The sequence below is a fragment of the Wasmannia auropunctata genome, unplaced genomic scaffold (assembly GCF_000956235.1).
Source record: "Wasmannia auropunctata unplaced genomic scaffold, wasmannia.A_1.0 LD336116.1, whole genome shotgun sequence".
Taxonomy (NCBI): domain Eukaryota; kingdom Metazoa; phylum Arthropoda; class Insecta; order Hymenoptera; family Formicidae; genus Wasmannia; species Wasmannia auropunctata.
In genome coordinates, this window is record NW_012026774.1 from 1,745,476 (window position 1) to 1,759,186 (window position 13,711).

A 13,711-nucleotide genomic window follows, 5' to 3' on the forward strand; every position below is an offset into this window, starting at 1 on the left:
TAACTCTCATGAGTTCCGCGGCGATGTAAGAGTTAAGGCTCTGCACTTAATCGGCCTAGAGTAAATTGTAAGAAACTTTTTTGTATTTTAGTACCATTTAGTGTTTGGTATATTCATCATTTAGGGATACGGTATTGCATTGGTAAAAATTCCGAGTCTTGAAATTTATATTCGAAAATTCTTAAAAATGTCTCCATCAGGATCAAACAACGCCGAAATTGCAGATTTCGATTTCAAACTGCGTTAAAAATGTTCAACCCCGTCAATTGCGTTATTAGGAAGCAGCTACAAATGTTCAGTTTAAATTGTTTAAAACATTTAGAAATTCAATAACCACCAATATTGAATGTTATTTACCGCAGAAAACACAGTGCAAAATGTAACGTTTTCAAAACAGTGTATATCGATCATACATCCGTGCCATCCAAATGCAGCTTGTGTTTTCGCTGGGTATATCAGATGGTCGCGTGTTATTAACTTCGATAGAAATTCACTGGCACACGTACATTTCCACTACATTCCTTGACATACTCTCCCTCGTATGTAAAACACGACTACGTAGACAGTGCGGCTGGATATGGAATATAAAAGAGGAAGTCGGGCGTATAGTTGGTGTATCCCGCAGTAAATGTTTGCTCGAAACATAGTAAATAAACAAACAGTATATTGCCACGTGTATTGATCAGTAACCGAAACATTGAATACATAAATCGTTAATTTGGCGAATGTCCGCGTATGTCCGTGTGCGGGCGCAAGTGCATTTATAAGCGCTTTGCGAATAATCCATCAACTATATGAGCTAATGTTATATTATGATACTTTCATCAAAAGTCGTTGAAAATTTGCATTAACGTATATTACTAGGAGCATTGAAAAGTTCAGCACTAATATTTATCGCGTGTGCAGTTATTACACGCTCGAAAGCGCAATTCGACGCTAGTCGTCGAGAAGTACTACACGTCGAGAACTTGTGCAAAGTCAACGCGAAGTATTCGAGTGTTTATTCGGCTAAATAGGACACATCTCAAATAGTGATCTTAATTACTGTTAGCTCACGATTAATCCCGATGTGATCGGCGGTGCACTTAATTTGCAAATAATTTGGCGGACAATGACCGATCCGACCGCGCGTATGATTTCCGAAATAACGTCGCTGTACGCGCTTGTCGCGGCGTGCGTAGACGGGACTACGTGTACCGCTTTGACATTTTGGTTTGCGGCTCAATTTCTACGTGATAAATGCACCGCCGTGGATTTCGGTTTGCCCCTGCTTTACGAACGACAGAGAGAGAGAGAGAGATAGAGAGAGAGAGCCGCGCACGGTCTTCTATACACGCATGAATGCAAATTCGAAATTTTGGTTTATCCCTTGCGGTGACTCCCGTCCGCTGATGACCAGCGGACTGTCTTTCGTTTACCCGCATGCATTTTACACCGGTATGCTTATTGCGCGCGAAACGATACGGAAACGATTATGTTAATCTTAAAAGCGAGCGAGTAATATATGTGCGTCCATACAACGGATTATATTTAATTTATATTAATAATTTTGGAAAATCTCTTGCCCTACTTGCGTAATTCAACGTGCCCGGTTGTATAAATGATACGTTATGGAAACGTTACGTCACATGGAAATCAAGTTAAATGTTGCACAGGCAGCATATAGACATAGAGTTACTAAGACGTAATTATTCACTGCTGAGTCCTTTATAATAATGACAAATGACTATGCCTTCCGCTCGCACTGTTCTCTGTTTCGAGGACACGCTCCCCCAGCTGAAATGGCAGCTCCTGCAACGTGCGATGCCTAACGATTCTTTAACTTCTCCGTTATCAAACTTTCGTATACGCGCCAGATCATAAGTATCGGAATAAACCGTTTCTAATGTATTATCGGAGAACGGCTTTCACGGAGATCTCAATTTATTAATGATTCTCGACAGAGACGTAATTTACATATTGTGATGCACCAAAAATGCAATTAACGCTTATGTTTATTAATTTAAATTAATAAACATGAGTAATATTAATTAAAATTTTTAAAGAATGAGTTACATCAGCAGCTCATCGAGCTTGGTCGCTGCACATCGAGAACATGTCATGAATAAATTACGAAGAGTGTAAAATTGTATCTAGGTAAAAGTTACACTTTTGACAACAAATTTAGCTACAAATTAAAATGAAATATTGAATGGGAAGATATTTTCCTCAAATCCTACTTTTTCTCCTTATCTCTCAATTTGATAAAATGGCATGATTTCATTTATCTGATGATATATGATTTACTCTTATTATATAGGAAAAAATCCTCCTTGTTAAAAAAATCTATAAGTAATCATATTTTTTACAGGCTATTTTAGTTTTGCCGGATTGCAATTAAATGCATCTTAATTAAACTTGCATATTTTCGATTAAACTGAATTATATACTTTTAATCCCAAGTTTAAACTAATTTTTTTTCTGGTAAAAATTGGCTCAACTTATAGATGCTCTTTATTACTTTTGCATTTTAATTGGCGGTCGATTTTTTCTGTAGTATTTTTCAATTGAAAAATACTCATAATGTATTTTATTGAATTTTATTCAATGAAATACATTATAAAATTAATGAAATATGTATAATACAAAACAATTTAAATATATATGTAGATACAATATAAAATTTATAATTAAATGGTTACACATATAAAATACTTTACGAATATCATTTGAAATGCGTATAACATATTTTTTTATATATGGCTGTATATTAAAAAATAATCAATTACAAGATACTTATTTATAATTAAGAAATTAAATAAGTTTTACACAACGCAACAGTAAAAAATTATTAATCTCAATTATAAGAAATTTTAATTATATTTTGACTATTAGTACATTTTGCGAAACTTTTAAAAAAAATCATACATATGAAAAGATAAACAAAATCTCGATGTTAGTCAATGATCAGATAAATTGCGATTTGAAATTAGCACTGATAAGTGTGGTGAACAAATGGGTCGTTGATATTTACAATATCTGATTGCAAAATACATAACTTTTATAACACGCGTTATTCGTAATTGTTATTATTCGCGATAATAAATACGATTAATAAATACGATTCGATACATCAAGAGTGCTTTTTTAATTGCATTGATTTTGATGCTTATGAAATGAATAATCCATCACACATGTAAACCATCACACTTTATAAGACCTTATGAATTTAACCTTATAAAACTCTAAAAATCAGGAGAGATAGTTGTGTTCTTATCGCGTTCAATGGAGGATAATTGGTCCAATGATTTGATGAAAATCTAGGCCCCGTCCGCTGAATGGCACGCTGGTTATAATAGTCGACATAGAGAAGAACGATCTTCAAGATGGAGAGCGAGTTCAATCTGCTCTGCTTCTGTCGAATCTCATGGGCTCAATCCATGAAGGAAAGTTAAGCGAGCTGTCGAGTGTAAGGAGCTCCGCTGCAAAAGTGAATGAATCCCGGATTTTTCGAATTGTTCCTGATAGTAGTGATTTTAGCAGCGAGTCAATGACAGTTATCGAGTTTTTAAACATTTTGCATACTAGATATTATTTACAATCTGCGAATACGTTTGTGTGAAAAAAAATACGTTCTCCTATTATCAAGAAGTACATTTCTTTTGACTGAAAAAAATATGGACAGAACAATCTTCAAGTGGAAAAGCAATTACGAGATATATTTAAGAATAATAAAATACATACGCATTAATTATTACTATATGCAAGTAATTTTTTAATCGTTTGTTCCAGGCGAGTTGAACTCGATACCAGATATTTTAACAAACTTTAAAATTAAATATTTAACGATATGAAGTTTGTTACAATTTTCCATTTGTATGTTTTATAATAATTAAATAAATACTTGACTTTAACAATGAGAGAGAGAGAGAAAGAGAGAGAGAGAGAGAGAGAGAGAGAGAGAGAGAGCGCGCACTTTCTCTCAATGTTAGAAATAACATTCAGACATTGATATCTCATTGATATTAAAATATCTGATTTGCCTTGAATTTTTTAAATACCTGCACATATTTAATTATATGTAAACATTCAATAAAATCTGAATCTGGAAATATGATTTAATAATTAAAATTTTTCTATAAACAACTGTTATATCTATGTTTATTGTACTGTGGTTTTTTTTATTGTTAAAACAACACTTTAATATTGATATATTGATATTAACACACAAGAGAAGAAAAAAATTTTCTTTCAGAACTTCTGAACTACTTCCATGACTCAACATTAAAGAATCTATGGTTATCGTTGTTAACTCATTACTAAAACGACTGCTTGGAAACTACTAAGAAAACCCGAGTTTTATTCCGGTCATACAATGGAAACCTCCAGTTTTCAAACACTGAACTGAAAACGTCGCGAATGGGTCCCATGGAAATTGACAAAAATAACTCTCCATGATAAAGATTATCTCAATTCCCAACGGTACGAAAATCACGCAAAAAATAATTATAATGTTTCATTGCTGAGGCAACGACTGTATCCCAAAATATAGAAAAAAATATTACTTATATAAAATTAGTAAGTACATTTAATAAAGAAAAATATATATTTATTTTATTAAATAATGTAATAAAATATTTCGTTTCGCAAATTTTGTCTGATCTGCAATAATCTCACATTAATTTTATCAAACGTATTCCTGATTTTACACGGATATCGCATCTTCCAAACAAAAAACTAATAATTGATCATTAAATTAATATTGATTCTTTATTTTATTTATTTAATTTTCTACTGGAAATTTCCAAAATTTATTAATAATTTAGTATTAAAGATAGAAGCTACTAAAAACATTTTATAATTTTTAAATATGAATATTCACTCAATATGTGAATTTGGAATATGTGCTAATTTAATATTATCAAATGCGTTCCGTTAAATATATATAATTGCATAGTTAATCTTACATAATTTTAATATATTACGAAATTAATATTACATATACAATAAAATATAATTACATTACTATATAATTATATTCTATTTTAAAAAAAAACTTAATTTTAAATGCATGGAAAGGACAATTTTACTGGAAGGTCTAAAAATTCTGTTGGATACAAATCTGAAAACAATTTTGTTGGAAACTTACTAGAATATCAAAACATTTTACATCGATACTCATCATCTTTCAACTTTTGAGTTGTAAACAATGAATGTATGAAATGTTATATAATATTTTTATCAAATTGCTGTGCATACATGCATCTAGACATATAATATGTATATGTAATAAAATTATTACAGATCTGTTATCTTAGTAAAAAAGTTAATTACTTATCAATTTGATACACATTGCACAGCGCGAGCGGAGTTAATCAGCCGTGTAGTTACAATAATTCTGTAACAAATAAAATTAAAATTAAAGCAATGCTCAAACCAAAGCTTCAAAAGTTAACTTTTATATGCATTAAATTTGTTATTTATTATTCAATTAAGAATTGATTAATTCAATTAGGTATTTTCCAAAAAGAAAAATCTTGATAAAAATAAAATTTTATAAAATTTCAGATTATTTCTTTTTCTTTTATTATTTTCAAATTACTGTGAAATATAAATGATTCAAATAAACTCGGAAAAGAAAAATTAATTTTATGCTTGAAAGGAATTTTGCTAGAAGATTTAAAAATTTTACTACAGATTTGAAAATAATTTTGTTGAAGTATCGATTTTATCGGAAACTCAAAAATGAACGATTGTTGTGTAAAATGCTTTAATATTCTAGCAACCACTTTGAATTTCCAACAAAATTATTTTGATAGTCCAACAAAATATATCAGTAAAATTTTTAAACCTTTTAGCAAATTCGTTCTTTCTATGAAGTAAGAGACAATATTTATTTCTCGTAAGATTGCTCCGCCTGAGTATTCGATGCCTTTGCTAGGTCTTTGTCTCTTCTTTCTCTGGCTGTTCGAGTCAGCTTCGTTGGATTCAATTCTCATGCCGTTCTTTTCTGAATAATTTAAATAATCAATTCGATTAAAAGAATAGACGGTACTTTTGTATACGATATAACATATAAAAATCAACTTCACTCTCTCAGGCTATCTGGTGGATTATCATTTCGTACGATTCTCTTGATGCGAAGTAGTTAATTACAATTGCGCGATATTTTTTTGTATTGCACTCCCGATGTTCTGCGCGACACAACAAACTGGAGTTTTTTTATTTAGTTAAATCGGCGAGATGAGATGGATCAGCTTCTTCGTTAGGACATTGAATCTTTCGTGATACCGAATCCTTCTATCACTTCAAGAACGTAGTCATGGAGGAATGAAGAGCTAAATTAATAATATGAGTATCTATCATCTGTTATTGAATTTTACAAATTATGCAGTATTGATTCTAATTGCTCTACTAAATCTGTCTTTTACCTTATGTACAGCACTTACGTAATGGCCGATCAATTATACCAGATTGATTAATAGCAAGCTTTTAATTATTACACGCAACAAAGTGATTGATTGTAAAAAGAAATTACATAAATATAATTTCCATATTTATGATAAAATGTTCGATTTTGAGTTATAACAACATGCAATTAATTATATGGAATTAATTATAAATAATTGTTGCGCATTAATTTATTTACAAGTTCAAAATACAAGTGTGCTATAATATTACTATTTCTGCTACCAATAATCGCTTGTAATTAATTTCTTGCTTTCTTGCAATTATTAAATCTGCATTTATGCCATTTTTATTTGAAGAAGGAAATCAAACACAGAGTTTAAAAATATAATCAATTATAATGTATTGATACTAGAATTGAGAAATATGTTTAATTTAAAATATATTTTTACTTTTTTTTTATTTCTATAAATGAATATGTGCTGTATATTTCAAATAGCTTTTATTTCATATAATTACTATTCTATTGCATAGATTTTTTTAAATGTAAGCGAACGATCAATAATTAATGCATGATTAAAAATTCTATATTTTATGAGCTTTGTGTGTGTGCGTATACTTGTACGCACAATGAATGAACAGATTGTACGTATTCCAGAGTTAAACATTTATACTAATTTGCCCTAGGCCATCCATTTCAGGGCAATGGGTCTGTGGAATGATGTATTTAACTGTAATGTTCAGATCCGTTACCTCACTTTAAGTTAAAAGAGAAAGATACTCACCGATGCGATGTTCTACCAATGAATCTGACGTCGCCAAAGCTTCGTCTTCGTCTCAAGTTCCTTTCGTTGCGCACTTACGGCGAAACCTTCGCGGAAACGCGATCCATAATCACGATACTTTATTAGACACTCCCGGATTACCTAACAAACGATTTGGCGTCTGTTACACACATCCAACGATTTGCCGACAAATTAGAACGTCAATTTCACAGTGACGTCGACGCCGCGCGGATACAACACGAGTCAGCAGTCAATTAAAGTGCGAGCGAATCGAAAATATACAATCGCGCACTTACAATATAATACGAGCGTATAAATTCTGCAGGATACAAGTGCTATTAAACGTTCGATACATCACAGCTCTCCATTACTTAAATCACACGATCCGCGTACGCCGTCACATTAATCGCACGATTCGCATATTCCGCTCTCGATGCGAAAGACAAATTACTCTCAAATTGACGGACGCTACGAAACGTGATGTGGGACGCGTTTGAATTCCACAAGAAATAACCGTTGTCCAGTAAGCAAATCGTGACCAAACCTTAATTTGGAATTCTGATCTTCCCTTCGCTTCGATCGAACTCTGTGGATCAAACAAAGGTATCTGCTTCGTAACGAACGCGACATTAAATCATGTGAATCGCAATATTTTATCAATCGCACAAGGGATTTTTAATCTGACAGTCAACAGAGAAAGATGTATCTCGTGACTATAGTATTCTCTCTATGCTTATCGTGTCGCGTTTCGTAATAGCACTACGCACCGAGCGGATTGCTCAGCTACCTGTCGATTCGAATGTCGGGATGGGAATGATTGCACAACGTCCTTTTTTGTAAACATGCCGCGGCATAGAGCGACCGTCCGAGTGTCGGTTTACAAATGGTGCAGCTCGGTGATTTTGTGTACGTATCAACAAAAGACCAAGACTATACATACCGTAAAAACAAATCCAAAGCTCTAATCATTTCGAAATATTTAATATTTCATTGAATAAATTTATTTGAAATAAATTTTTATCTTACTCAATTTTTCGCTATATCTCGAATATCTAATATTTTCAAAGTAACATCTCGCTTCGTATTAAGGTACGTAATACCTTATAAAATTTTATCTTGAATAGATTCTTGTGTTTCGAACTAATTTCAATAAATGCTTATACATTGAATCTGACAATTTAAAAGTAAAAAATTAATCTTATTTTTGTTACAGAAAAAGCTATAATTGAGATTATTATTGTTACTTTGTGTCAAAAAGTTTTGCATCTCGAAAAGAATCAAACTATATGTGGAAACATGACGTGTTGGAATTTTTTGGCTTGCGAGCATTTAAAAAACTATAAGAAATACCTAGTCCAGTTCAAAGTAATTTTTTGCTGTAAATCAGTGTAATTATTTGTAAATATCTAATTAAGGCAATAATTAAGTAAATTCCTATTTCCAAAAATCCAAAGTAATGACTTCGATTTTGATTCAGAAAGAATAATAAATCACGCAATATCTCCTTTATTGGCCTTCCTATAATTAGAGTTAAATTAATGATAAAGGAAGAGGAAAGAAAGAGTAATAATAAATAATAATAAGAATTAATTGAATACATTAACAATTGTAAATTATTTAAAAAATAATCTCGAGAGTAACGCGATAGAGAAATCAGTTTGTTCCAATGTCAGCGTGCATATATATGATCGCGTGTGTTGACGCATATATTTGTAAAAACAACCACCAAAACTGTACGTTAATCATCTCGAAAAATGTTTACTTTATTACAATATAAATTTGTGTAAATATTCTGTTTTTTGCATTTTAAATCAATTTGTGGGTTATATCGTACATTAAATATCTACCGTTTATTTGAAGAATAAAATATATTTAATCAAAAGAATATGTACGTAAATTAATTTATTATTATTTGAAAGCCAAAATTTTGGGTTCCAAGGGAAATAAAATTATGTAATCTTAATAAACTGTAAAAATAAAATACAAATGTCAATTAATTACAATCAAAATCATCAGAATATGTTGATCGATGCGCGAGATTTTACACAGAATTTTCTACGTAAGGAGACTCTTTAGTACATTTTATATAAAAAATGTAGCTTTATAAAATTATATTTTCAAAAAAGGTAAAAAACCGCTTAAATGTTTAGTTATTAATAATAATTGTTTTTTTTGTAATTAGGATATCATACCTTTGATTGTTATAACAGAGTCAAGCTTTTTTTTATTAAATTTTCTTTACTTTTAAAATTTAATTAAAACTAATATTTTCTTTGATATAGGTATGTTATAAACGTAATGTGGAACTTATTATGTTTTAAAAATTCATTCATTTGAAAATACATATTCAATTATATTAAAATATACATAGATACATATTCATACAATATACACAATATTTATATGTGTTTTATTGGATATTGAAGCATGGCAATGGAAAGAATTTAATTTTATACTTTACATAAACTTTTATTCCCAGTTGGCGCAATTATTTAAAATCATAACTTTTATAAGAGAAACAGATTTAAACGCTACAAAATTCGTGTAAAATGTTCTTTAAGTTTTAATATATTTTATTTGAAAATATATTGAAAAATATCTTTTTCATTTTATTAATACAATACAATATTTTTTGCATAACATGTTTTTTTTTACAAACACGTGCACGTGACGCGATCTTTTACCCTTTTTTTGAAACGTTTATTGATTTTTTCTCTGGCAATGACAAAAGAAATTAATACCAAAACCATCTTGCGAGTTTATCTCCTCGATTAAGTTTACCGAAGCTGCCAGAACTTTTTTTGTGCATAAAGCTTCGATTCGCGATTTAATGAATGGGGGAGCGATACAATCGGTTTTGAAATGCGGACATATATTTGCGTCAGATAACAGCAGTTAACGGCATAACTTACTGTGATTTACGGGCAATACGGTCGTATTTTTATGGCACACTGTTCCATTAGCTTCGATGTGCATGATTTATGCAAAGTGTTCTTGGCACTCTCTCTCCCTCTCCTTCTTCTTTCGCGAAAGGTACAAGACTACTCTTCTACGTCCACTCACGAAAGTCGACCGCGTATAAATATACCTTGTCTGCGCCCGCTTGTATATCGCGTGTAAAGTTCAGAAGCGAGCAGCGACTTTCCGGAGTCTAGGGCTAATAATTTTCGGAGGTCACCAACAGCTGGCCAGAAGGACGTGTCGATAGAAATTCTGTTTCCTATTTTATAGCTATAAATGATTGTAAACGAGGAAGAGGGGAAGAAATGATATATCCCTTGTTTATTTTGATTAATCGTCTAATTAAAAGTTTCGGGGAAATTTTGACAGACTGTTCGCATCACGCACCGTTCTTTTTTTTTCATTACAGGTGTCATGGGTGCGTAGACGGGGAGAGGAGCTTCATCTACTTACCATTGGCCTCGATACGTACGCGAGCGACTCCAGATTCTCCCTGGCCTTTGAGAAGCCTAATGACTGGCGATTGCTTCTGCGCTCCGCCACGGAACGCGATGCCGGCCTTTACGAGTGTCAAGTCAGCGCTCACCCACCATTAATCAGAACTGTCCATCTAGCGGTGTCAGGTAAGTGAGCGCGTCATTGCGTGTGTGTTCATCTGACCGTCCGGGACTTGGCAAGCTCCGAAGCAATCAAGAGCTGCTATTTCCTACTACTACTAACGATATGCACTTTGATCTGACGACCGCACTGCGGCCCGTAAATCACTGTGTTTGTATAGGATGTCTCGAAACCGTCGCCATTATCGGAAGCCACAGATATTAATGGTCGGAATAAGAAAAAAAAAACGTATATCAGATTTGACGACAACTGGAGATTATTGAAAACCGAGTTATTTAAACGTTTCTATTTAAAGAAATTACAGATTGCTTAAACAATTCGGTAATGGGAGTATGTGGAATCTGAGGCACTCTATATCAATTCGCGCAGCTTTCTGTTTTTAGTGTAATCCCTATGAGATGCTTGTTTCGAGTTGTTTCGCGACATTCGTAGCTATTTGTATATTAAGGCACCGGATGAGGGCAAATTATGTTAATGGCGAAGATGAAAAGCCATGTATGCATTATTCTCGTAATCTACTCTTATAAAGTACTATTAAAGTAGAAAGTCCGCGCGCATTCTCTGTAGATACATAATCCATGTGTCCCGTGGCGCGTTTTCGCTGGACCATAAATCACGGTAGCCACGTCGTTAGGGTCGTCCTCTTCGTGGCATAATGGCGATCTCGATGCTGTAACGATGTTCTCGTGGCGCCCACGTCCAACGCCACTTAATTGGAGTCCCGTCCCTTACTCGTGTGTCCTTCCTTTCTTTCTTTTTTTTTTTCAATTCGCGCGTATCCGTATTTTTCTTTCATTATTGACAATGTAGCCGCGCCGGTCGGTGATATACGAGTTGCACGATTTCACCTGGACCCTCCGTGTGCATTGAACAAAACTAAAAATACAGAAACTGTGTGCTGAACTATGTTCAAGGTACGATAACAATGTCTTCCTTTAATTTCACAGCGAATAAAGATATTTAACTTCAATAACGGACTATAACTTGTTCTCTAATAGCGTAGTAAGCTCATTATCATCTATCATCTATGCACAACCGACTTGCACCGGATAATTCGTGACTGACTCAGCCGACTATCAATGATTGATTGATAGCGGGCAATATCGCAGTTGTCAGCTATATTTGATTAATAACGGACGTAAGACTAATAGACACTTTGAAGATCAAATTCGGGCTTTCACCTGCAACGTCCGATGATATCTCTATATAGACGGTTTTAGACGGTACCCGTAGTACGTGTAGTTGAGCGAATAGTTCGGTCGAGATTAATGAGACTGGCGCGCGCGTTGAAAAGAGAACTTGGAACACTTGCAGTTTCAGAATTTATATATTCGAATAAAAGCGATTATGTATATATATATATATATATATATATATATTTATGCGCGCAGAATAACTGTAAATTAATTACGGTGCCACGAGCACGAGTGACGTGTGTCGCGAAGTATAAATTTACGATGATGAGCGTTTCAGAACCGTTGCCAGAACGTCTCCTTTCAGAAGCGCGCCATTCTTTGCTTCAACAAATAGTTAAGTCTTGCATCTTTGTTGGTCGATATGAGAAAACTTTTTCTTTCCTACGTTTCTTTTTTTAAGTTTTTGAAACTCAATTATAATCGGATCTATCTGTACGACGGTGAATACATTGTTAATATGGCATACGCAAGGGGGAAGATAGATCTAATTGGATACAAGATGTAACTTATTCTTAAAAGTTCGCATACTTTACTTTGGTATAAAATCTCGATTTGACAAATGCGCGTGCTTGACAACTTGTTGGACTGCATTACGGGGAAACATAGTGATAAGAACGGCGGAAGTATACGTGGCGAAAGACGGAGAGATATATAGAGAGGACGAGGGGAGGGGGTACAGCAGGCGAGAGATGAAATCAATATAGGTATGTAGATATCGAAATATTTTTCAGTCACCGTATAACTGCAATACGAGGGGGTTATGAAATATCTGACCGAAATACCAGGTACAGGGCTGGAATAAATTCCGTGTTCTGTGAAATAAACGGAATATTTCGCGGATCCAACTGGTGGAACGGAACGATTGCGGTATATTATTCTCCTACATATCGTTCGGCTTTCGTTTTAAGTTATAAAGTCCGTTCGAGCGTATCATTTTTCCATAACCTCCGGTCGAGCATCGATATGGCTACGCGAAGATCTTCCTTTGTACATTAAGAATCTCTCGAGCAGTAGGACCACGATACAATATAACAGCTTGAACCGGAGTACACTTTTTGGTCCCTTTTGCCAATATAATCCTCTATGTACGAATCTCTTTATACGCATGCAGCATATTCCTTGTATCTTTATTCTATGATTCACGCGTCGTAAAACTTTTGCGGTGCTCGCTTCAGATTTAAAGCGTTCTCACGATTTTTTGAAACTTATTACTTTTGTTCTTGGGCGGAACGGAGGGGGGGGGGGGAAATTCGCGAGTAATGATTTCCTTTGAGAACGTGCTTGATGCGTTCGTTAACGTCGAGAATTCCCGGCGCTCTCCTTTTTGTTTTTCGATCTTGCGCATTTCCACATCTGGCTTACTCGCCGCCGCTCCGTAGCGGCCTTATCGCGTGCAAGGATTTCTATAATGACCCGTAAAAGTTGCGACGGGCAGCGGGATATCATTTATTATCGCGACTTTACTTTTCTTTCATTTCTTCTATCCTTCCATTAATCAAAAAGCCATCGTTGTCTCCCCGATGAGCTATTTATGTTATCACGCGCAAACCAAGGTAACGCTGTTCATTGTTGTAGGCTTTAACGTTGCCGTTCAACATCGGCGAGTTCGGGACGGGAGGGGGGGGGGGACGCGGCTGGCTTACGTAGAAATAAAGTTGCGTTACGGAACTTAAGAAATAATTCCTGGTCGGCGGCACTGTCCGGGGGAAGGGGGAGCTTTATTTCTGGCAAACGTTCAAATAGTTAGGAACTTAAATTCCACCG

At 33.9% G+C, this 13,711-nt stretch overlaps 1 protein-coding gene across 4 annotated transcripts in view; it reads left to right on the forward strand.

Annotated features, from left to right (window-relative positions):
* The window catches only part of LOC105462136 (peroxidasin), a 120,589-nt gene that overhangs the window by 43,961 nt on the left and 62,917 nt on the right, over nt 1-13,711 (forward strand). For all 4 annotated transcript variants that reach the window (XM_011708884.1, XM_011708698.1, XM_011708756.1 and 1 more), the window contains one exon: nt 10,543-10,756. In XM_011708884.1, the coding sequence (XP_011707186.1) occupies nt 10,543-10,756 (214 nt within the window). The remainder of the gene's footprint in view (nt 1-10,542; nt 10,757-13,711) is intronic.